The sequence below is a fragment of the Cotesia typhae genome, unplaced genomic scaffold (assembly GCF_013202065.1).
Source record: "Cotesia typhae breed Kobodo isofemale line unplaced genomic scaffold, CoteBio_Ctyphae scaffold_121, whole genome shotgun sequence".
Classification (NCBI taxonomy): Eukaryota; Metazoa; Arthropoda; class Insecta; order Hymenoptera; family Braconidae; genus Cotesia; species Cotesia typhae.
In genome coordinates, this window is record NW_027423773.1 from 4,152,629 (window position 1) to 4,179,603 (window position 26,975).

Genomic DNA, 26,975 nt, shown 5'->3' on the forward strand with positions numbered 1-26,975 from the left:
ACTTTACAAAATCAATAAAAATGAAAATTATCAATAATTATAACAAAAAAGTTTTAAGCTAACATAAATAAAAATTTTCAATTAAAAACCAAAATATTCAATTAAAAAAAAAATTAATTTAAATATTCAAGAGAACAAATGTAAAAAATTTAACACTTATTAGAAATTTATTACACCAAATTAGTATAAATAGAATTTTTCTAATGTTTAAGAAAAAATTTTTAAAATCTATGAATCTAATTTTCAAATTGTTTCTTTGTATTAATAAAATTATTAATTTTAAACCAACAAATGAACAAATGTCAATTTTAGTACCAAAATTACAAAAGTTTTTTTAAAAATTTCAAGAAAAAAACCAACATCTCAATTATTTTATGATATTAAAAACAAATAGAAATCTTACAATTTTTTGTGACACTGAAGTTTTCAGACATTAAAAATTTAAAAGAAATTTTATAGCAATTAAATTATTAAAAAATTTCACATGTGAAAATTAATAAAAATTACAAGTGAAAATTTTTAGAAGCATTTTTTTATTGTAATTAATTTGTTAAAAAAATTTTTTAACTTGACCGCTGACCGCTAATTTCAGTATTATAATTTTTTAGATTTTTATAACGATTAAATTATCATGAAAAACATTTAATAAAAAAATTTCTCATGTAAAAATAAGGAAAAATTTTCAAAAATATTTTTTTTATTAAAAATTTTAATAATTTCAGATTTTTGCTGAGTTTAATATTATAATTTTTCAATTATCAATCTCCATTTAAAAAAAAACAATTAAAAAACATTAGCACCTAAAATGTCAATTATTCGCCTCACATCCATTTTCCTTCGCGCATGTCCGTACTCGTCCGTCCGGGTTCGGAATTTCCGGTGGGGGAAGCTAGCGAGCGCACTCGTCATTCTCCGGTCGTTCATTCGCGCGTCAGTCGTCGGAGTGAAAGATCGGTTAGAAAATTTGCGTGTCTTTGCTCCGTCACTCGATATTCAACACAAATTTCACAGGATACTTATCCACCAGTATTCCCAAAAATAATAATAATAATAATCATAACCTAAAACCGTAATCGGTAAAACAAAAAGTTGCGCTCAAATGTTTGTTTTTACTAGCAACAGTGATGTGTCTTAAATAAAAAATATTCAAGTATAGTTTGACTATTATCGCTTTCGTGAGGCCGATTCGTGCCTCGCGGAAGTTGTGAATCTATAATAATAATAAAAAATAGTTAAATAATTATAATAATTAATTTAAAAAAATACAATTTTAATAAAGTGTGTGACTGTGAAGTTTTGATGGATAAAAATCTTAAATTTGTTTATTGTTAATTATTAATAATATATTATTATTAATAATAATAATTGTTGATTTATTGTTAACTAAAAAGTGAGGAACGATGACTGTAGACGGACTATTCGAAACAACCAGCATCCCAGGGCATCTCGCTCCCACGCCAGAAAGATTAGAGCGGCTTCTTTCAAAACAGACTTTGGAGGAATTGTACGAGGTTGAGGAACAACCTTTCGCACGGTGAGTTTTTATTTCAATTATTATTTTATAAATAATATTTTAATTATTTACTAACTCTGGCTATTTCAGGTACGTGTCAATATGTTCCTTATTTTAATGTCACTTGAATTACTAAACATTTCACCATTTAACAAATAAAATATTTTTTATAAATTCCACTTATTGTTTTTTACAATCTCTTCATGTGGAATTTTAAAAGAATTTTTTCTCACTATTTATTTGCTATAAAAATTAAAAAATTATCAAATATCGCTTATTTTCAGTATCATGTTTTAATGACACTGAAATTAGCTGACGTTTTACTATATTTGGATTTTAATAACTAGTTTTCTTATCAAAAAATATTCTTATAGTTTTTAACAATTTTTGCAAGTGAAATTTAACAAAAAAAAATTTTTTTTCATTATAATTTATTATAAAAATCTTAAAAATGATTAAATGTTTGAATTTCAGTATCATATTTTAAAGTCACTGAAATTAGCAGACATTTAACAATATTTGGATTTTAACAACTAAATAAGTTGTAAAAAATGTTAAACAATTTAAAAATTTTCTAAATGTAGAATTTTTCTTTATTACAATTTATTTGTAATAAAAATTTAATGTCACTCAATTTCAGTAGCATTAATTTAGCAATGAATATTTAATATAAAGTAACAAAATCAATAAAGAAATGAATTGAAGTAACACATATAATAGTTGGAGGTCTTGCTGGTAAAAAGTAAACGGTTAGGAGTAGATGTAGAATGGCGGACACGAGACTCGGTCATTCGACGACGAGACGAAACGATTATTCTATGGAAGAAAGTGCGGCCAGAAGATCGAGGTCGAGACACAAGTAAAGACACATACACCATATACATACGAGCATAAGTTTATATGTTTGTACTTATATGTATGTATGTATGGACGGATTGGCTCTTTTACTTTGGTATTTTACTTCATTCGCTCTATACTCTGGGTACTGGGTATCCTGCTCTTTTATGACCAACACCAACCGAAACCTCTTTCTCCAAACTAAATGTACCTTGCTTGCTTTTTGTCTTGATTCTTGTGATCAGTTTTTAGGATTAAAATTTTATTTGTCTTGATGTATTTGCTGATTAAGCTTCGAGGTGTTTTTTTGGTGAGATTAGAGAATTTAATAAAGAAGTTTTAGGAAGTAGAATCGTGTTTCGGTTTGGGGAGGTTGGAATTTAAAATGTGTGGGTGATGATGAGGAATCAGACATACGACGGGCTTTTGTTGGCTTGTTGATTTTCATAAATGTAAATGGTCATTTTTGTGGCTAGAGAGTAATGGAGTAAAATTTAGGAAAATGGGATGAAAAGTGAAAAGTTCAAGTTTTAAAATTAGGGAATTGAAAGTGATAAATATCTGGATGATTTTTGGGAACAGAAGAAATTAGAAAAAATGAGAGAATCTTAAGAAGTCATGTCAAGTCTAAGTTTTTAAATTATGAAAGTAACAATGGAAATTTTTTTTGGCGGAGATAAATTTTTTAAGAAATAATTTAGAGTTTTGAGAAAAATTTGTAAATTTTAGTTTGAAAATTCTATAACTAGCTGAGGAAAATTATTGTGTAATATTTTTGGTAAAAAGAAAAAAAACATTTATAATTTTGGAGAAAATAATTAAAGAATTATGAAATTTTAATTAAGAAAATTATGAAAATAAAAGTAGGAAATTTACTTGTAGTCTTTGTTTCAAATAAAGTAATTCGTTATTTTTTTCATAAAAAATGTGATATTAATGTTTTAAAATTGAGAATCTAGAAGTGAAAAATTGTTCTGTTATTTTTTTTTTCTAAAAGAGAAAGAAAAGTTTAACATTTTTCAGGAAAAATTTGAAGAAAATTTTAGAATAAATGCTTATTTAAAAAATAATAAACCAAAAAGTGCAAAATTTTGTCATTTTTTTTTTTTTTGTTTTGAAGAAACTAAAAATTACTTAAGTTTTTATGGAGTTACTAAAGAAATTTCAAGCCTAAATTTTTGAAACTAACTATGGAAATGTTTTCAATGAAAGGAAAGAAAAAATCATAATTAAAACAAGTCTTTTGATGATAATAAAGTCAAAATTTTAAATTATCTTCAAATCAAAATATTGAAATAACATTTAAAAAAAAAAAAAATAAAAATAATAAAAAAAAAAATAGATAAAATTTATTTAAAAATAGTAAAGTCGTATGTCTGGAACTTGAGTGTAAAAAGATGTGTTTAAATATAGAAGGGATTTTATTTGTTTGGCTGTCTGAAGGTCAAGGGCCTTAGTTTGATTCGCAGAGGGAGTTATTTTAGTCATAACTAAACAGTAAGCGTATTAATGACTGTCACTCAATTTAGATCTTTTGACATGCCAGAAAATCCTATAAAACCAATCTAAATTTCATTCGTATCGTAATTGGGCATTCACGTGTGTGCTGTGTGTTTTATTGGATTCTAAGTGGATAATATTAAACACTAAATGCTGCAGGAATAATACAAAGATTACTCGAGACTTGCAGCATTTATTGATCAATAGTTTAATAGTTCACTGCTGGGTACAATAATTAAGACAATGGATCCTACTTTCGAATTTGCAATCGAGGAAATTAATCTATGACTCGACTCCGTACCAGGTTAAGCGATTCTTTGATTGATTCGTTTTTAATTGCCTGAGTTTTTATTTTGAGTGACGTTAATTGTCAATTTTAGCTAGCTTGATTAGCTGAAATTTTTTTTTCTTCATTTTATTTTTCAAGTTAAAAATTTTTTATCAATTCTATCAAGATTAAAAATTTTAATTATTTTCAATTTAATTACTGAAGAAAAAAAAATAGAATTTAAATTTTTTTATAAAAAAGCTCATTGTAGTTAAAAAAAAAAAAAAAAAAAAGAAATAAATAAATAAACTATCACGTAATCTTTAAAATTAGAACTCTATTATCAAAAACGTTTTTATAAGCAACTTAAAAACCCGTGATATCAATATCACATATCACAAAAACAATAACCTTAATTAGTGACAATTAACACCCATTTGATAGCGGCCACTCATTATCCAAAGCAATTAAAAAAAATGACCTTGGCTTTTGTATCAAATGACTAAATGTGAAAGTGCCGGCAAAGGTCGCGTTATTTTACCTTTTATTATTATTATATTTATTTTTGTTTGGGAATTGTTTCAATGATATTTTTGATAATAATAACAACAATTATTTATTTAAGATCTTAAACTATTGTTATTATTATTATTATTATTGTTAATAAGCTGACAAAAGTTATAGCTTACAAAATTAGTCACAAATAGTAAAATATTGATTTCAAGAGAAAATCATAAGAGACCAAAAGTGTAGCTTGGTAAATTTTTTAATGATTATTATTATTTTTATAATTTTTATTATTATTATTAAAAACATCTGTTTGATTCTTGACTTTAATTAACGCCATAAATCAGTGTAATTTTATAAAATATAAGTCTGAATCTTAAATCTGGTGAAATTTAAGGTCAATATTTATCCAAGGGCTAGATAATGAGTCTTAAAATAGTTTAAAGTAATTTTAATGACTAATGGTAGCAATAACAATAAAAATAACGATAAAAAATCTATAGTAATCCCAGGAGTGACCGGTAATGAGTTAATTGTCAATAGCATTAAGTACAGTTATATTGCTCGGGCAAGATCTCGCGAGACAAAGCTCGACTTGACTTAATATTATTTCAATAAAACCGTTTAGTCTTGGGTTAATGCTTAGCTTTGTACTTGTAAATAGTAAATAGTAAATAGTTACATTTAACATTGAGATTTAAAGAGAACCGGTATATATAAGCTCGAGTAATGGTAGTAATGTTCGTAATGTTAGTAATAGTGTCTAGTCGGGTAAAAAGAACATAATAGGAGAAGCAAAGAGAAGAGAGTAAAGTCGTTTGTTTTGTTATCGTACATGAGAATCTCACCGCGTAACACGACTGCTTATTCGCATGAATATCGATTAGCCGGTGAACACATACACATAACTGTTGTTGTATTTTATTTATTTTATTTTTGTTATTTGTTGTTACTTATTACTATTTCATATTACCGTCGATTCTCTTTTTAAGGATCAAGGATGTTCATTCCTGTTTTATCGAAAAAATTAAATGTCGCATGTTTTATAATTTTTTTACAAGTTTATTACTTAAGTAAGCCAATTATTTGCTTGAAAAAATTTTAGTTAACAAATTCAAATTGAAAACGAAGCCAAAATTAAAAATTTTTTTATAAAAAATTATTGGAGCAAAAATTTAATTACATTTTTCTTTCTTAATTTAAGGAAATTTTATTCAATGTTCAACAAAAATTTTAAGTCTAAAAAATTAACAACAAAAAAATAATATTTGAAAGATTTAAATTGTTTTAGAGCAACAAATTTTTCCTTAAGAATTAAAATTAGAAAAGAATTTTTTAATGTAAAAATTTTGTTAGTTTTTTTCTTTTGAAAAAATTTCAAATTTCAAGAAATTAATTTGAAGTTTTTAAAGTTCAATTTAAAATATTTATCATAAGGTGTTAAATGTTTTTTATTAATTAAAAAAAAAATTTTGTTTAAATTGAGAAGAAAATGAACAATTTGAGTTTGTGAAAAGATTGCAAAATTGTTCAATGAGAATTTTTATCAAACATTCTTAAAAGCTCAAACTTTTTTACTAGTTAAGAAAAAATCTATGAGTAAAACAAAATAAAAATTTGCATGTATAAAAAATTTGGTTCAAATCATATCTTTTTCTGCAACTGTAAAAAATTTTTAAATATTAATGAATAAAGAATAATAATTGAGTTTTAAATTAATAAATTTAGAATTTAAAAAATAGTCAAAAAAGTAGTAGTCACATAATATGTGATATATTTATATATAAAGGATGAGTAGATACAGGTGATGCGTAGACGATAGGTGTGTTACGTAACGTTACAAGTAAAGATGTGAGGAGAATATAATATGCAAGATGCAATGGGCAATGGGGGTTTCAGTTTAGTATATAATAGTGGACGAGCGAGAATTAAATCACGCGACAGAAGCTTCTCATATATATAATAGTATGTGTAATAGTATGTATGTAGAGCCAGTATAGTACTCAGTAAAGTATATTATATAGCAGTGGGTAATGCCATCTGCGAGACTAACGGTAATGCCGCTCTGCAATTAGTGCCAAGTAAACCCGTCTCTCTTTCTCTCTCTCTCCCTCTCTCTTTCCTCTCTTGCTCTCTCGACTATCAGCAACGGGGAATTTATTTTGTACTTTGCTATTAAAATGACCGCTAACGAGACTTGAGAGGTTTATGGCCCTTTTTTAATATCTAGGTTATTTTTTAGGACATTTTCTCGGTAATTTATTGTGTCGGGACTTTAATTATTTTGTTAAAGAGTAATTTATATTTAAATTCTGAAAATTAGGAGTTGAAATTTAATTTTTAACCCCAAAAGTCGCAAGGAATATTTGTTTTTAAATAAAACAGAATTTTTCAGTCGTTCGTATTTTATTTTGGGGCTATAAATTTTTTAAATTGAGCCAGAAGAAAGTTTTCTATTTTTGAATTTCCTGGTTCTAAGATTTATTTTCTTGAATCTAGATTTTATTTTTTATTTTTAACTTGAAAATTAAACAAAATTGTAGTCTAATTGAAAAAATAAATTTTCTCACAATTCTGAGTTGGAATTTTTTTAGTTAGTTTTGTTCTTTTAAAAATTGGAGCAAAGTTGTGAATTTAGGCTTGGCAATGATAACAAGTTGTTTTTTTTTTTAATTTTACAAAAAAAAAAAACTATCCAAATATTTAATTTCAATGATGAACAATAATTAACATTTAAACTTAAAGAATAACTATTAATTTATTAAAAGAATATGCCTTAAATTAAATTAATTATTACGTGAAAACTATAAAAGCTAAAAGTTATTAGTTTCAAAATTTCAGTAAGACTTTCCTAACTTGAGAAAAAAATTTTATTGAAAAATCTAATTTCAATTACAAGTAATAAAAATTCAAATTTTTTAAAATATCAAAATTTATTTGCCATAAAAACTTACAAATTAAACCAATTAATCCATAAAATTTTTAGAGCTAAAAATTTATTCTGCATCTCCAATTTCATTTAAGACAGTTATAACAATAATCACAAAATAATCTTTAAAAACAAAAAAAAAAAAAAAAAAAAAAAAAATATCGCATTTCGAGCCAATAAATCGAGTACTTTAAAGTAAAGCACTTAAATCACTAAATAGTAATTAAAAGTCTAAAAGTAAGAATTATAAATAAGTAACAAACATATTCAAGTATCTAATAATCGATTCCCTTTATATTACAAGCGTGTGCATATGCAGCTGTTGAACCTCTACACTAGTTTAAAACTCAAACTTAACCTCGCAGCTGCTCGTATTTTATTTCGTTACGGATTTTCTTTCAGAAAAAAAAATATCCTTCCCAACTCGTGTCCAACTTTAAAAAAAAAAAAAAAAAAAATACTTACAGTCTACAACACGAGACGAGACACAAGTACAAACACTAAGTTAAGTAAGGACGACACGGTTCTTCGCTTAGCATAACAATGCTAGTTTCCTGGCGAGGCTCAACGGTCTAATATAAATTAAAATTTATATTTATTGTAGAAAAAAATTGATAAGAAATAATTTTTGACATTGACGTTGACGTAATAAATATCTTGAGGTGTAAGGTGTAGGAAAAATAATAAATACAGAAAAAACTAAATAAAAAAATCGGCGGTTAATAACAGTGCAAAAGTCTTCCGGGATAACTATCATATCATGTGTACTCTCTTTCTCTTATATCTCCAACATCAACTCGCTCCTCTGAGGATCAAGCTGGAGCTCGAGCTCGTCTAGTATCAAGTTGATGGGTGATACCAGCAAGACGAATTAAAAAACAAATAAAAATCGTTAAAAAACGTCATAGGGTCTATAATACTCAGCTCATATTATATCGGGAAATGTTTCCCTCTTTATGTATGTAGTCTATATATACATATATATATAGACTTACGACGCCGGTTTATTATCGTCGTAATCATGATATCGATCCAACTTTCAACGTCTACATTGAATTTAACGTTACGCGTCTACATTCCGCAGTAATTTTGCGGATAAATATTTAAAATACACCGGAAAAAAAAGTTGAGAAAATTTTGGTCGTAAATTTAGGCTAAAAAAGCCTTTAATTAAGAAGTGAATTAAGAAAATAACTTTTGATTGGAAAAGAATTTATTCTTAAATTAAAGTTTTCTATTGAAAAGTAAAGGACTTGAAAATTTAATAAATAATTATCTGAGCTGAAGAAGTAAATATTTAATAAAATCAATGTTTTTGGGTTGAGAATATTTATTTTTGTTCTAAACTAAAAATAATGTAAATTTAACCCGAGACCGGACTCGAACTCAGATCGGTCTTTATTCTTAAAAAAAAATGATGCCACTTCGCCAACACCGCATTTAATTACTTAGCTTTAATCTGTCAAAAAAATGAACAAATCTTCCATGAAAATTTAACTTTATTGAATTATTAAATTATTTGAAACTTTTTGAAATAAATGTTCAGTGTCAGGAAAATAATTTACTTGAATCAAGATATTCGTGACTTTTCTTGAGACCAGATATCTTTTAGTCCTTGCAGTAATTCTGCCAGGACATATAAAAATATAATTTTTCTCTTAGATTTATATTCAAATATATTTTAAAACTTAAATCTTTGTATGCAACCCGTGATTCGCGACCGCGGCTAAATTTCATTTTTAGGGAAAAATAAAACTAAATGATATAATAATAAAGAGAAGATTTATCGTGACAGAATTAAACTTCCGGGTCCTCTTTATTCCACAAGCGTTTCGGTTATTTTAACTTGTGTCTATGTCAGGGGTCTTTGACCGTAACCTCTGACGTTATCTTCAAGGGCAACAACCGTAATATAACGGACTCGCGAATTTAGGATATTTTTATTCAATCGTTAGAATTTGTATAAAAGAAGCCTTCATTCAATTTCTATTGAAAAAAATTAAGATAATTTTTTGTTTATTTCAAGAAATTCTAACGAAATATATTCTAAAAAAATTTGATGCCAAATCTAAAGATTCTAACGTGGGAGAGCAGGGTTCGATTCCCGGCTCGGTAAGCTAATATAAAAAACTTAAAATATTAGTTTTTATTTCTTTTAAGTCAATTTACTTTTATTAAATTTTTTGTGTTAATTTATACCGAGCGGACTCCTTAAGTATTAAAAGCGAAGGCTGAGTAAATATTTAAAAAAAAAAATTGACAAAATAACGGACAGCCGAAAACAATTTTATAAAGTCATTAAACGTTTTTTTTTGTCTCAAGTGTGAAGTGAAGGTCGAAGTAATTATAACTGTTTCATTTTATTTAAGAATTTAAAATTCACAATTAGTGCTGAAGTCTCCTAGGAAGTAATTATACGCAATATATGAAAAATAAATAAATATACAAATGAAATACAGAATAAAGTAAACAGCACGGCCTACTTATATTGCTTGTTGAGTTACGACAACAAATGAAGCTTTTAATTACGCGGATAAAACTCTCGCGGCATTGATTGTTGATAAAATAATTAACACTATAGAGTAGGAGTTGTGACTATGCGACCGGAAGATGATAATAATAATAATAATAATAATAAATTGTGAATTGCATAAGCTTATAAAACACCAAAATTTCTTTAAAATAAATACCAACATGTCTAGTTTGTGTTAAAAAATATCAAGTCGCAAAAAACCGCGGAATTAAACAATGTTTAAAATAAAAAATTTTTTTTTATAGTTTATTGTTATAATATTAAAAAGAAGTACTTTAGATACATTTTTAATAATAATGATAATAATATATACGCCGACGCGGTTCGACAGTTTTAATTTCTCCCGACTTCCGTCTTTAGTCTCAGTCTGCTCGGCATAGCATCGATTTAAAACTCCGATCACGTTTAATATAAAATTATCTCATGTAATGTAATCTAGTGTATAATTATTCAATTAATTATTCAATCATTAAATAACCGTTAATTTTTATTTTTATTTCTATTGAAACTCGATTAAGTTGAGGTAAAGATTTGTCGCGGTAAAAAGTTTTTAACAAAATCTAAAAATAACCTATATAAATAGTTTCATACCTTTGAAATTAAATGCAATACTGTATTCTGTCCCATGATTATGAATTATTTGAATTATGATGCGGATTATTTAACAACTGTTATTGTAATAATATAAATTGCTATTATAAATGTTTTATTATATTTATAAATGTTTTATTATTTATTTGGTTAATGATAATTATAATTATATTATTACATATTATTGTTTGAAAACAACAGCATAAAGAGTGATACTAAAATTATATTACCGAGAAATTGCGAAAGACTAAAAAATATTAAAAACAAGACATTGTTCTGTTAAATTTAAGTCGTATTGTTTCTCAGGGCCGTTTTGTACAAATATTTCATGCAACAACCACTGTCATTGTTTATTGTTATTAAAAATAACAACAACAACAACAACAACAGCAGCAACAACAATCATAATAATTGAAATTTTTCAGTTTTTAAGAATTTATTATTATTTAAAACCAAAAATTTTATGAACCAAAGTTCATTGGACTTGAAAAAAATCAACATCTGGCCCTAAAGTTAAATCTCATCTGTTTCCTCTAAATTTTTTTTTCTGTAACTAAAAATAGTCCATAACATCCCTTACTCGTGACAAAAAAAAAATTAAAAAACAAAGAAGATTATTTCTCACGTTTAACAAATTTATTTAAAATCGACACGTTCCAGTTGCTATTGTATTATATAAAATATTATATAGTTAGTTTGTTGTTTTATGCCGACAATAATATTCACTACAATATAAATGTAAAAACGTAAAAAAGCAATTCTAACAGAAACAAAATAGAATATCGTCGTAAGAACGTACAGTAACCGGGAACAAATATAACACACCGGCGTACTCTGACGATACAATAAAACGGTCGAATGGACACTCGGATTATTTCCTGGTCAATACCGAGTAAACGTAGACTACATACACAATGATAATGGTAATAGTAATAGTAACAGCAATAATAATAGTTACGGTTATGGTATAACTTGTACATATTATATTTATAATAACAAACTATGCATTTGTTTATTACACTGATATTTATCTAGTGGTGTGATATAATATGACGTGTTTATAAAATATAAAACATACCTGGTATCTGGTGGGTGGAATATCCGAGTTAATCTATTCTCAGGTCATTTAAATGTCCGTTCCGATTGTTATCTTTGTAATCAGGGAGTCGGCATTTTCATTGTTTCAGTTACTTTTTTTTATCAAGTCCTCCTACTTTGAATATTTCTCTCGTTCTTTTGATATTTTATTCATTTTCATTTAAATTGCTGAATTAAAAAAAAATTTTAATCTTTAGGCTCCAAACATAACTCCCTCTTAGTTACCGCTCTAATTGAACTGGCAAACTTTTCAATCGGTGACTCGCGCAAAATCAAATTTATCGATATTCTAGTCAAACGATGAGAGATGTCGTAAAAGTGACAATGACATTTTTTTGTAAAGAATTCTCTAGAAAAAAAGTCTCTTATGATTTTCCAATAATTCTAATATTTAACCCAAAAAAATTTATTCCAAAGAGTGATGGTTAATTTTTTATAACAAGGAAACTCAAATTTTAGTAGAGGATCAAATTCTTCATAAGAAATGTTTCATATGATTTTTTCATAAATATTTAAGCTAGAAAATCGACTTGAAAAACTAACTGGTAATTTTTCATCATAAATAGTCGTAATTATTCATTGTGAGTGCTGATTGATTTAAAAAATTATACAACAGATTTCTTCGACCTCGAAAAAATATGTAATTTTTGAAAAGTTGGATCACACAAAATAGGCCAGACAACAAGTCAAAAGTTAAAAGTTATCTAACCGAAAGTGTAACAAAAACTAAAAACTTACATAATTGGTTGTATAATACTAAAAAATTTCTTATCCATCAATCATGCTATGCTCACATACATTATATATATTAATATTTAAAGTGTCTGATGTGTGGAAAGAGTGACTAATGTGCTGGGAATTTTTCAAGTTAAAAGAATTATATGTAATAGGTGTATGGAACTAACAGAATGGAATCATAAACGCTGACGCATTTGCTCGATTAGTTGGATTATCAACGGTGTTACTACGAACCTTATATTACTTACATTTCTCTGTAGTATTACATACATGCGACATTGATACGAGTACTAATAAATAAAGATAAGAGATAACCAGTACCAGTACTTGATGCTGATAGGGCACAGACAACATGCCACGATAATAAATGAATACTTGATGGTACTAAAGATATCAACAACACACAGAAAGAAATTTTCTTCTAAATTTACTGTTAAATTCACGATAAAAATTACAGGACTGTTTTATAATTTAGGGCGATGTTTTACTATTTATTAGTAATAGAAACACCTTTTAAAGTTTATGTCAGTAAAATTTACCAAAATTAATGCAGTTTACTGCACTCGTAGAATAGAATTATTATTGAACATATTGTTATTAATGAATTATTTCAGAAAAACTGAAATAGTAGAAAATTATTGATCTTATTAAGGGGGATAGCCACTGTGACGCTGGAAAAAATAGGCAATTTTCGGGAATTTTTTTTACTAGGATAATAAAGGAATTTGGGGATCGGGTTTTTTTTGTTTTATAAAGTATATGTTGAGGATGATTCTCCTAAATTTTTATTCAAAAATATTTTGTTATCACAAAGTTATAAACATTTTTGTAGAGCACCAAAAAAATTTCCCCCTCCATTGCCGGTACTGTAACTCAAAAACGGATTATCTGAAACAAAAAAACCAAACGGCATTTTAATCTATAGGAATGTCGCTATCGTCGCACGTAGGGGATTTTGAAAATTTTGATTTGAGAAAAAATGGCGCCATATTGAAAATTTTTTCGTCTTTTTCCTCATTTTTTTGGACTCAAACAGCCTTAAAAATCTTAAAAATTAAAATTTTCAAAATCCCCTACGTGCGACGATAGCCACTAAGTAGACGAATACGGGGAAACAAAAAAATTGAGAATCGGTTCATATTTACGAAAGTTACAGTACCGGAAAGTTTGAAAAAGTCGTTTTGAGAAAAACGCGAGTAAAGTTTTAAGAAGATTCTCGCAACTTTAAAATCTAGTCTTTCACAAAATATTCATACTCACATCAAACTATCAAGTCCTGGGCCATATGAGGGTTCTTCCTCCTTATCTTTAGTATTGACCTTGACTTTTTTATTTTTTACTGGCCGTTTCCATGCGGCTTTCAGCAGCTTTAACCCGAGTAGCGTCGCGCTCAGCGCAGTATGAGTAGAGTGTTGGTCCTACTTTAACATCGAGATTCTCTAATATCTTCAGAGTTGCTAGAGCCCCATCATTGAATGTAATTGTTGAAATATATAAAGCTATTTCAACAATAAGGGAATAAGAAGAATTTGTTTTTGGGGCGAGCTGCCACACTAATGCATTGAAGCTTTCATTATTATTTTGTGTAAACCCACCGACACATCGTTCCAATAACTCTGGATTCGATAGATCTTCATAAATCGGTATTAAAGCTTCCGCAATATCTGCAGGAAGTGGTGGTTTTTCAACTAATGAGTCCAAAGTATTTGTTGCCACAGCTTTTTGAAATTGACACCACGAATTTGCACCTTCAGGACAAAGAAAATGCTGCGGATCTTCGGGTGATGAAAACTTGTGATAAAATGTTTGCCAAATAGCATTATACATCTCATCAACATCATTAGAATGACGTCTGATTGCTAAACCATAATACTTTGTAAATTCATTAATTGCTTTGTCCGTTAATCGACCTTTCCCACCTAAACTTTTCTGTGTATTTTCTTCTTTTCCTGTTTTTGTCTTCTTGTTAGTTCGTTGCTTCTTCAAAGCCCTTAGTCGACTGCCCATTCGTTTTTGCACGTGATTAATACATTCTTTTTTTTTTTTATCTTCACCATGTCCCCATACGGTTTAGCATCACAAATATTTTTATACGTTTTAGTGTCACCATCACCTATATAGTTTACATACTTAACGTTATGTAATAACTCTGATCGCATAAACATCTCTTTTATTCCATCTACCTCCATTTGTCCAGAAGAATTTTCATGGTTTATTGGACAGTCTAGAGCATGGTCTTGCATAAATTGATCGTATTCAGCTGTTCCTTTTTTGAGCTCATTAGCGCACACATCTTACAATAACTGGATTTCATACTTACATCTACGATTTTGCCAGTGAAGTAACCAATTAGAGAAGATATACCAAATGAAGATTTAAACCCTCTTTTCTTCCAACTACCGTCACCGGAGACAGAAATTCCAGGAATGTCATTGGATTTTAAATGCTTGCAGGTTTCTTGGATTTCTTCTTTAGCAGCTTTTTTCAACACTAAATCACAACAGTTTCTAGCTGCATTTCTGATTTGTGTGACCAGACGATCGTAAAAGCTATGGAACATTGGTCGTGGTAAATCCATGAAAGCACAAAATCTTTCAGCTCCAGATAACCCAATACCAATTATCCGCATTGCAAAGATGAAACGGCGATTAATTTCATACGCATTCTTGATGAGTGGACATGAATTTATCAAAACTGGATCACATTTTTGCAATTCACAACTAGTTTAAAACCTAATCCTCGAATACTTGTCTCAGTAAAGTTTACATCACCACCACACTTTTTACACGATACACAGCCACTTAGTAAATTAAATATCGAAAAAAATTTATAATTTTGTAGCTAATACTCGAATCAATTGTACAATCAGATTTTTGTGATAATTTCCTCTTGGAAGCACTATCACGTCGTTGAGAGCCAGTATTTTTTCAGTTTCATATCTGTTGAGCGGTCGATTAAATTTTTTCCTGTCGTTTGGCAGTTTTCTTTCGTTTTTAATAACTTTACTTTGTTTACGATCCATTATTTAACAAATTTTTTTGTTAAATAAACAAAAAAAAAGATCAGAAGATTTAAAAAAATAAGTAAGTAAACAATAACGAGTACACTAAGAAACTCAATAAATTAAAGAACGAGTGTGTATTCATACAAAACAACTAAACTATGAGGTACAGTATCTCAACAATAAGAAAAAATATACGTTAAAAGTCAAATAATTGTAACGGTTGACAATCGTGAGGGAAAACAATCGCCAACCCGTACGAATCAAAGACGGAGCGAGCAGGCGACGTTTTCGTCGAAGCGCCGCGCGTAAAACGGTCAATCGACGCGCTCTTATAAAAATGACTATAACTCGAAAACTATTCGGAATTTTTCTATAAAATTTGAAATACATAATTTTGAATATATAAACTTCAGTTTAATGAAAAAAAAAAAAAATTTTTTTTTCCGAAATTTTACAGTGGCTATCCCCCTTAATTTTCCACGTTTATTATTTTTTCCCCGATATCGTACAGTAAAAATTAATGGTACTTTTCTATATTTTTTCCATCGTAATTGTGGGTAATTATTAAAAAAAAAAAAAATTGTAATTAAGTCAGTAATTGCGGAATGTCCTACAATTACTGTCATGGTCTCAATAATTTTAAACTAAAATTTTATTCGTCTATTATTTTTCCTAAATAATTTTTTTGTTCTTCAGAAGAAATCTTCGTTACATTTTAAATGACAACATAAACATATATACATGTATTTTTCAAACATGCTGTAAGATGGCGTTGCACAACAAAAATGGCATGACGTCACTGTCTTTAGAATTTGAATTTTTAAAAAGTAACATTCAATTTAAGAATTAACCTGATAAATGAATATTTAAAAAATTTTTCTCGATAACTTTTTATTAAGCTAAACTAAAAAAAAAAATAGTATGTGACTTCTCTGTTATTTATTTATTAAAAATAAAAAACACCTTTAAAATTTAATGACGAAGAAATTAGCATCTCTCTGTGGAGGCTGACTAGTGAGTGAAGTTAAGGGTGGACGTGTATGGAAAGCGGACGGTTTTTGTAATCATGAATAAAAAGAAGGCTCCGGCTGAAGGGCTCTCTATTTTTTATTCTTTTAATCTCGGAAGATGAAGACGAGAACGAGGATGAGGATGAGGATGTGTGCTCAAGTACGATGCGAGCTGGTTCACCGAGAGTTTGCATTACATTGTATGTACGCAAGCAAAGAGAGAGTTGGCGCCATTCCTGATGGGAAATTCACTAGTCTGCGTATTCGCAAGCGTATCTTCATTCTTTATTATAAAATAATAAGAACCGCGTGTACGTACGCATGTCTGTCTTGTCTTATTCGTCCTGGATACATCACCGGCTCCAGTGATGTGCATGCAACCGTAATTGAAAGAGACATTGCAAATATTAAAATATCTGCATGTATATATAGAGAATGAGAATGAGGTGATGCTAATCTGGAAATGAGAGTCACTATGAGTGGGAAGGTGCTAAAGTCTCAATGTGAAATTAACAATGAATTTAATGCTTTTTATTCTTGATAGTCACATTATTAAACACTGGTTTTATTCTGCCCACACTCCTGGATTCTATGGTAATCCCTTCAAGGGCAATTTCATACGTTCTATTACGTCAGAGGATTAATATTCATTCAATAACGTTTTTTTTTTTTAATTGTCAAGGTGTTTTTATGACTTTACATTGAAAAAACGTTAACTTGAACCAAGAAAATTATGGTAAAACATTTGGACAAATAAAGCCTTTTTCTTCATTAAAGAAATTTTTTTTAATCAATAGGATTAAAAAATATGAACTAAGAAAATAACTTTTAATTGAAAAATAATTTATTCTTAAATTAAGGTAAAAAAGATTTTTACTACAAAATAGAGGACTTGAAAATTTAATAAATAATTATCTGAGCTGAAGAAGTAATTACTTGACTCAATAATTTTAATGCTATCAGCTTCAGAATATTTATTTTTATTCTCAACTAAAAATAATGAAAATTTAACCCGAGATTGGAATCGAACCCGGATCGATCTTTGTCATTAAGAAAGAGCGATATCACTTCGCCAACACTGCATTGAAATATTTTATTTTAATCTGTTGATATATAAGTGATATATGATTTTGTTTGAGATTTGTCGTTGGCGCTGCTGTCGGATTATCTAAAACCAAGAACATCATCATCGAAAGCTTAACTATTTTATTTTGAAGTAAATTAAATATATCTCTTGCTTCGAGAGATTATTTTGTTAGTCCAAAATATTTAACATTTAAATGGAAAATTTAATTAATATTTCCTAAAAAATAATTTGTCGAAATGTAAAAAAATTGACTTACAATTTTTCAGTCCAGAATTAATTTTACCTCGAGTATGAGTTTAGTCCTCAAGTCAAGCTCAAGTCCCAATTAACGCCTACATGTACTAATGCATGAGCTGGTGCAGGGCCTACGCAAGATCGTGATTACCTGTCGAGAATTTTCTCACAACAATAAACCATAAATACATAAATACAGTCAACATTTATGAAACAAAACGTGGTGTATAATAATGTAATACAACAACAAGAGTCGAATCCTTTGTATACTATACACGTGGACTGTTTTCTTAAAGTTAACATTAGACATTAGACTGTTGAGTACAGACTAGCGTAGGGAACACGTCTGCCCACGTGCTGGTGCCGGCGCTAGCAGATCTTTCACTCGCAATCTTAATATGTAATATATCTTCCCAGGTTTAGCTTCATGCATCCTTTTTCTTCATTTTATCGACTGTTTTATTTTCATTATTGTTATTATTGTTTATTACTACTTTTATAGTCTAGTTTATCATGTTCATTGAATTTTTCGATGTTTGGTTTTAAGATTATTTGATATTGGAGAAGTTATCAAGTGTAATTATGGTTCATTGTTTCTTTTCATAACTAGGAATTCAAATTGCGCGCGCTCTAGTCTTAAACCAATAATGAATCAGGGGCTACTTTTTCGATTAGTATCGATATAATTTCAATACTAAACAAACTTCATTTTATTTATCAACTTTGTATTATAAAATAATAATAATCACAAAAATAATAGAACAAAAACAATTAGAATAGTAATTGATATAAATTTTTGAGATAATGCCGCTATTGAAATTACAAGATAAATTCTTGTAATTCCACCAATGAAATCAAATTTGAAATTGAAATCCCAACTAAATGATAAGAAATAGGGAAAAATTGATAATGACTGTCTTTGTAGAGAATTTCATTTCCTTCGAAAAAGGTTTTTTGTAATTTTTTCATATATCCGTTAGATAGATCAGAATTTTAACTTTAATCTACTCTAAATACGACTTTTGATCAAAATCTCTGAAGATCGAATTTTCAATAGTAATAATAATAATAATAATAATAATAATAATAATAATAATAATAATAATAATAATAATAATCTGATATCAGGACAAGATATTTATTTAAAAATTTTCAAAAATTAGCTGTTGCTAATTTCATGCTCATATTTAATTTGGTTTTTATAAATTTGAAATTTAAATTAAAAATAAATGTAGGGACTGTGGTAAACGGTAAATATTTAATTAGAAGTCAATGAATGAGTAAATTAAAAAAAAAAAAAAAAAAAATGTGTAAATTTACAACTGAATGGAACCGATGAAGCCATCAATTTTACCTTGAACTTTGGGTGATATTATTTAAAATTGTCGACCCGAAATAAAAATAACGTTTTTTAAATTATCCTTGGTTGAGCGAGTGACTAACAACACGCCTGTATATAGTAATATAAACTGGGGAACTGGACCCAGGTACTTTTTGATCGAGAATAAGAAGAGTAAAAAGAACGAATTCTTAATATAATATGAATGCATTTAAATGTACGGAGAAAGTGAAACCAACGAAATTCTAAATTGAAGTGGAAAAAATGCGGAAAATTGTATATACCCAGGTAGAAAGTAATCGTCATTACCATTATTACCAAATTAATGTGTATTTATGTAATTATACTCTATTTCGATGCAACGGAACTTTTTTAAATTACTCAATTAGCCTCAAGGTTCGAGATTCATTCATTATTTATATTATATTGTCGTTTTTTTTTTTTTTTTTATCACTTTTGGGAAACTGATTTCAAGGTTGGAATTTGGATTTTTGAGAGATTAGTCGAGCTTGTTTGTTTTTAGCAGCTTGAGATCAAAGAATTTTACTAAAATAATTTGTAGGGATGAATCATGAACGGTTTAGAAAGCTATACAATTGAAGATAATTTAGAAAATTGTGAAACCTTGAAAATGTTTAAAGCGTCAAATTATCTTAAGTATTTTTGAGTAATCTGTACAATTTGTGTAGAAATAGTTTTAAAAAATTACTGCTTCGATAAATGATAACAATAATTTTGTATTCGAGGAAAAAAATTTTTTTTTAATCTTCAAAGTTGAAAAAAAAATTAATAACAAAAACAAATAATTCAACAATGGTAAAGAGGGGGCTAAAGTTTCGGTAATCCATGCCACTGTCCTAAGTGTCTAAAAAGAGGTGAAAAAACAGAGCAAATTCGGTACAGAAAACACAAGCCGGTCCACAAGTGTAACAAAAAGGCACTAATAGTAACTAAGCAAAATGAGAAGGTGTAAAAAGGCTTGAATCGCCTTTACACTAGAAACCCATTATGATTATTGTTATTTTTATAACATATATTGTTTTAAACTTATAAATTATTCAATAATAATAATAATGAAACTAATGTTGACTCAAAATTTTATTATTATTATTATTATTATTATTATTATTATTATTGACTTAAAAACTTTTAAATAATATCAAAAATAAAATTTTAAGTCAAGATGATGTTGAGAGTCAAAATTATGGGATACCTATCAGAAATACAAAGTATTGCAAGAGACCTTTTTTTGTAGGAAATTAAATTTTGTACAAAAAAGGCCCTAGTCAATTTTACCTATTTCTTATCATTTGGCCGGAATTTTAATTTCAATTATTTTACAAATTGATCTTTTGATTTTTATAATGACGCTATTTCCAAAATCTATTTCAACTATTATTGTCATTATTATTAATATTAAAAACAAAAAAATTATTTGTTAAAATAAGAACCTATTAAAACTTAATAATTAAAATTTTAAGTTAATAAAGTTCGAACTCTGATTACTGAGGAATACCTTGCGGCCACGAAAGATTGACTCAAAAGAGGTTGAAGTTACATACTATACTTAAACTTAAACTTAATAAGTCGGTATATCGTATATTGTATATTGTATCTCGCACATTGTTTAAGGTATATGGTATATGGATAGCACTAACCTTCATCCATGGACCGTTACTCTGCCCCATACTCATCTCATCGGTTAAGTTTATATATCCCCCTTTCGAGCGAGCCGCGGGGAGCTATTCAGGTCTCTGGGTCCCCAACGAGATGAGTATGAGGACAGTCAGACCACGTGATATGCACTTGGATTCGATGATAGTCCGTCTTCAATCAATTCAAATCATTCATTCATTCATTCATTCACTCATTTTTCATCCCATAATTACTAATTACAATCAAGATGATTTGTTTATTTCCACTATTTTTCATTCTTACACTTCATGTTTTCTTCATCAGAATTTTATTAAAAATTTTAAAGGATTTTTCTAAAGAAATTGCGAAAAAAATATAAATAGTTTATAAATAAAATAATTTTCGAGAATGAGAAGTGGCACCTGCGGCACCACCAAACTCCCTGATGATCCTCCTTTTCTGGTTCCCAAGTAATGAAAAAACGTGAATGTGTGGACTTTTTACATTCTGTTTTTAATGTACACATATATAAACATGTATGTATGTATTTATGTATATGTGTAGTGTAGTGACAGAGACCCCCTTTGCGAGACCCACTTGCACGCGGCCTACTTGAAGATTCTTAACATCGAGACGAGATGAGTGTGTATATCGATGATGATGATGATGATGAGAATCAGGCGCAGTTCAAAACGTATTGGAGAATCGCATGGAATTTTTTACCTCCAAAACCAGACGTATAATATCGCTAAATTACTTACTACATTTTTTTTTATGTTTATATATAAGAGATAAGGTAAAAGCACCAATTATTGACAGAGACATGGCTAGGACTACAATTTTTTTTTATATTCATGATTAAGATTGTTGATTTTTATTATTTTAACATTGGATTAATTACATGAAGAAAAAAAATAGTTATATTGAGTATTTTATATACGAGCCAGCCGACATTCTTGTGCAATTTTTTTTTTTTTTTTTTTTAATCATATTAAAATTTTTTTGATAATTATGTAATAATTATTATAATATTGGGTTAAAATTATATCATAACTTTTAATATTAGTATCATTGTTTCAATTTAAATTATATTTTTAGAGATTTTAATCAAAAGACGTATTTGAAGAATAAAGTAAAGATTCTAGGTTCTCTTTTCGAGATAGAAAAAAAATTATGAGACTTTGTTTTGAAGGAAATCAAATTTTCTATAAAAAAGATCCTAATCATTTTGCACTTATCTCTTATAGGTTAATAAAAAGTTCAATTTAAAATTCGATTTTCAGATAATTTGATTTGACCATATGTTTAAATCAGTTTGAAGTCAAAATTTTGCGCTATTTATCGCAGATACAAAAAAATTACAAGAGACCTTTTTTGTAGAAAATTATTATTTTGTACCAAAAAGATCCTTATCAATGTTTCCCCATTTTTTATCATTTAGCCAAAATTTCAATTTCACATTCGATTTTATTAGTGTAAAAAATTATCTTATGATTTTAATAGATGCATTATTTTAAAAATTTATTATTATTTAATTAAAAGAACTCACTAAACACTTAAACCTTCGAGCATTTTTTTTTTTAATTTCTCAACATCCGCTACTATAAACACTTGAAACGAATTTCTTAAAAAAATTTGTTGAAATTTAGTTCTGAAAGCATTTGCCATCTATTTAGCATGCATACCGCAACCACCAAAGTATTCAGGGTGTAAAGAATTCCACTTGAAGATCACACAAGCAAAGCAAGTGACTCATCCAACGGTTTTCACCTTCAGCCGACCGTCGACCGATGATGAATCAATCGCCAACTCCTCTGTTCCTCTCACATATCATTATCATCATCATCATCATCATCATCCTCATTTATAACATTAAAAAACACCCACTTTTATTGAAAACGGCAAAATCCACCAAGACATTAGAATTCAGTGGACGAAAATTCGGCGACAATTGTAATTTGCAATGAGAATTCAAAAACTATGGACAAGTTGAGGTTAATGACTCTTTCTGTTGAGTCATACTCAAGTTCGCGGTGCATGAACCATTACATTGGAACCAGGAGAAATACAATGTGATTTAAATGTATTTATTTTTCATTTCTCTGGACATATCGTGCACTTTTTGATTCAAACTCATATCAAGAATTAAATCGTGCCTGTTAATATAACCGACTCGAAGTTATTCGCCACGCACTGTGCGTGTGTATGTAATGTAAGGGTCACGCATGATGCATATCCGCGGGTGGGTGAGTCACGTGGGAAGAACGCCAACGGTCCAACAGGTCTTGAGGTCTTGGGGTTTTTAATCACGAGTTAAATAATATTTATTATATGTGAGATTTTAAAGATATTAATTATTTAGTTTTGAATTATTTTGTTTAATTTTATTGAGACTGAGATGAAGAGTTGTAGTATTTAGTATGGGAAGAAAAATGAATGATCGACATTAATTGACCCGAAAGATGTGACCGAGTTATGTTTATTCTTTAACGAGAATCTCTTGAATGGAAATTCCAGCGCTATGTACACTCAGACTGAATAAGACACTGAAATAAAAGATAAAAGATGAGAAACGTTGAATTCTCAGTAATTGTCAGTATGTGGGAGTTAAGGAAAAAAGTGTAAAATGCTGAATGTAAAGCATAATGGATATGATTTATTTGCTCAATTAATTTATAAACATGCGTTCTATGTGAGGTTTTTTAATTGCAATGATTAAAAGAAAAGTATTTTTGTTTGTTTTGTTTAATTAATGCAAATATTTTGCTGATTAAACGTCAATGGCCTACTGAAATAATATCGTGACGTAAATGAGAGTTGCTTGATAGCAAGCTTTCATTTTTATTTAATATGTATGGAAAAATTTCAGAATTTGTTGATATTTGAAGAAATATTCTTTAAATTATTCAAAAACTACTTTACTTATTTATTTTGAATTTGATTTAGGAACTAAGGGTTGGAAAAGTCGATCGGTTGCCGCAAACACGGTTAAAATCGGTTGATTAGTCAAAGCGTTGTCGTAAAAAATGAATGGTTTGACATTGCCACAAATCGAATCCTAATAGGATAATTAGCTTAAGAGTTATCGCAAAAATCGAATGTGCCAAGAAAATTTTTATATGAGTATTCTTGACCCAGTGTTTTTTTCGAATAACTCCGGTACTACTTGATCGATTTCCTTCAAAATTTATGGAATCCTAAAACTATTAAATCGAAATAGAATACCACAAACTAGATTCAAATAGATTGATTTTTTTTAAGAGTTGTTGTAAAAAAAATTACCGTGTTTACAAAATATAACTCACCAATTTCTTAGTTTTGAAAGAAAAATGTTATTTAAAGATGGTTACCGTCCACTTTTATCTCCATCTAACTTTGGTTTGGTGGGTACCGAGATGGAATCAAGGTCGAGGTAACACGAAGATCTTGGAAATGAATCGGACCAGAGTAACGTAAGCGGCATAACATCTGATCAAGAGAACAAAGATTATGAGTATAAGTATGAGTGTAAGCTAAACATCCGGCCCTCGGACCCCACATCCGGTTACTCACGTTTATAAACGCATTTCTCGTAAGTTGTCGGCATTTAACTGCTAATTATTCAGCGTTCCTGCGTGCTCTGGATTCTTATGAAGATATGCGGTTTAATATTATTATTCCACGAATTTATTTATTTTTAAAATTGCTAATTGTCAAAATTCACCGGTATACATATTTACTCCTCTGCAATTATATTGTTAAGCAATTTTGTTAATTTATTCGGGATTACGAGTCGTGAATGTAAGCTGAAGCTCCGGTTTAAATCCCACGCTCAGGCCTCGGGGGACCAATTTTTTGGTTGTTATTTAAAAGGTTAAAATCTCAGGCCCGAAATAATATGAGAAAAAATTCGGTAAATTATGGAGGAATTAATATGTCGATTTTTTTATTAAAATTTCTGAGCCGATTGTCAGCCGTGCAAAACTTACGCGGAGGTCCCGGGTTCGAGCCCTGGCAGGGTTAAAAAAAACTTAAACACTTGAAAACAATTTTTTTTTTTTTTTTTTTTTTTTTTTAAATAAAAATGATTCAAGTTAAAGACTTAGAATAAAAATAATCTTAATGACTGTGCATCAGCGACCTATTACTAGCAACGACCTACGAAAGAAACGATCACGGTTAACGGACTGAGATCTTGTTGGTTCGCGGAATAGAGCGAACTTGACGGTCAACCCCAGGTGGAATGCCGACTCCGGTGCAGTCTTTCCCATCATCAAATCGGCGGACTGCAAAGTACCAGTACTAGTAATAGTAATAGTAATAGCAGTAGCAGTAGTTGCAACATCATCTAGCAAACTACCCGTTTTATTTATTCTCTTGCGTATGGTTTTATCTCCAGCGCATGGTACTTCTTTTTCATCAATATATACAAGTAGAATGCAAGAAAAACTCGCCCCCACTCAAGATCGTATATTCATTGGCATCGAGTATTACGTCGCCGATACCATTACATTACTTTTATTTGTTAGTAGTCGTTTTGTCGCGGCTATCGCCAAGAATCCTGGCGCCGGAATAGAACGGGTCATTGACCTTTCGTTATTTTGTTTTTTGGAAGTTTATTAGATACTTACAAACTATTTATGGGAGCTGTGTTATATCTTGATTAGTATAATTCAAAAAATTTGTAGTTACTGCTTGCTTCAACGGTACATTTATTTAAATACCGTATAATATAATGTGATCATTAAAAGTCACTTAAAAAGCTTGAAAAATTCATTCATCTGAATGTTTTCTTTGAGTAAAATAGTATAGAAGAAGAGGAACAGCGTCTGTTGAGTTTGTAAGAAGTAACGCGTGGTGCCATCTATTAGAGGCCAGTGACACTATAACTTAATATCTAATTCTATGCAGCTGAGATTACTCGTTGTCATTGAGAAACGCGATTTATTGTAAGAAATCTAATAAAGATTGGCCGTTTTTAGAGTTGTTACAAACTGCGATGTTGTTCAAACGTGTCGTTCGATTTTAACAGTATTCGACGCAGTTTTCAAATTAAAAAAACATTTAGAAGGTTTTAAGCCGATTAGTTGATCAATTAAAAAGTTATCTCAAAAAAACATTGAAAAATTTTTTTTGACTTTCATTGCTCGAATATCTTCTTTGTTTTTAATTATTCTTAAAATACTGAACCGATTAGTTTCAAAATTGATTAAGGTCAAAGGATTAAAAAACTGAATCGGATACCGCAAATTGGATTTGAATCAAGTAATTAGATCAAGAGTTATCGCCAAAAGTAAATGGTTCAAAAAATGTATTAAATTATTTTTCTTGACCCAGTGATTTTTCTTTATAACTTCAAAACTACTTGACCGATTGACTTCAAATTTTAACCAGATTCAAGTTTCAATATACTTTTTCGATCGATGTCTGATGAAAGATATCTGATGAAATAAAAAGTTATCCATCCGCATACAGTTTTCTAAAACGCGTCATTTCTAATTTTAAAAAATCAAACTTTTTTAGTATTATTGAAATTATAATTGATACATTAAGTTTGAAATTGAAGTACGATTGAAAATCAAATGGATTATCAGCCGATTGAGTCAGTGGTTCAACGAAAGCGAAAGTATTAAAACATTTAGCTTAGCTTAGGATGATGTTATTTAATCTTAATTGGCACAGGACTTTAATTCAAAACGTTAGGCAATAATTTGCCGCTTGACAGAGCTCCTCGATCAGCTTGACTATTACGTATAGAAAGTCTAATTGATATAGATTTATACATTCTACATGAACCTACATTTATATATATATATATATATATATATATATATATATATATATATATATATATATATATATATATATATATATTAGGGGGTCAAAAAAATCGAATAATTTATTTTTGATTTTATACTCTGAAAAATAGGTTCGTAGACACCTAAAAAGAATTCTCTCCAAGTATAAGCTCTTAATTATAACGGGAAGGTCCTCCGCTTTGCGGGTTTCTATTTTTTTCGAATAATCAGATAAAAAAATTTATATCTCGCTTCCAACTGCTTGGAAAAATATTCCGTGGCATAGATTTTGTGAGAAATTGAATGCTTTACAAAAAGGTCTCTTATGACTTTTTCAAAAACTCAATCGATTAAAAAAGATATTCATAGTTGAAG

The 26,975-nt window shown here is 28.7% G+C and overlaps 1 protein-coding gene across 1 annotated transcript in view; it reads left to right on the forward strand.

The window, feature by feature from the left end:
- Positions 1-928: 928 nt before the first annotated feature.
- Positions 929-26,975, forward strand: part of LOC141533685 (uncharacterized) — a 57,654-nt gene continuing 31,607 nt past the window's right edge. Inside the window, exon 1 of the mRNA XM_074252695.1 lies at positions 929-1,534. Coding sequence (XP_074108796.1) covers positions 1,401-1,534 — 134 coding nt within the window. The 5' untranslated portion in view covers positions 929-1,400. The remainder of the gene's footprint in view (positions 1,535-26,975) is intronic.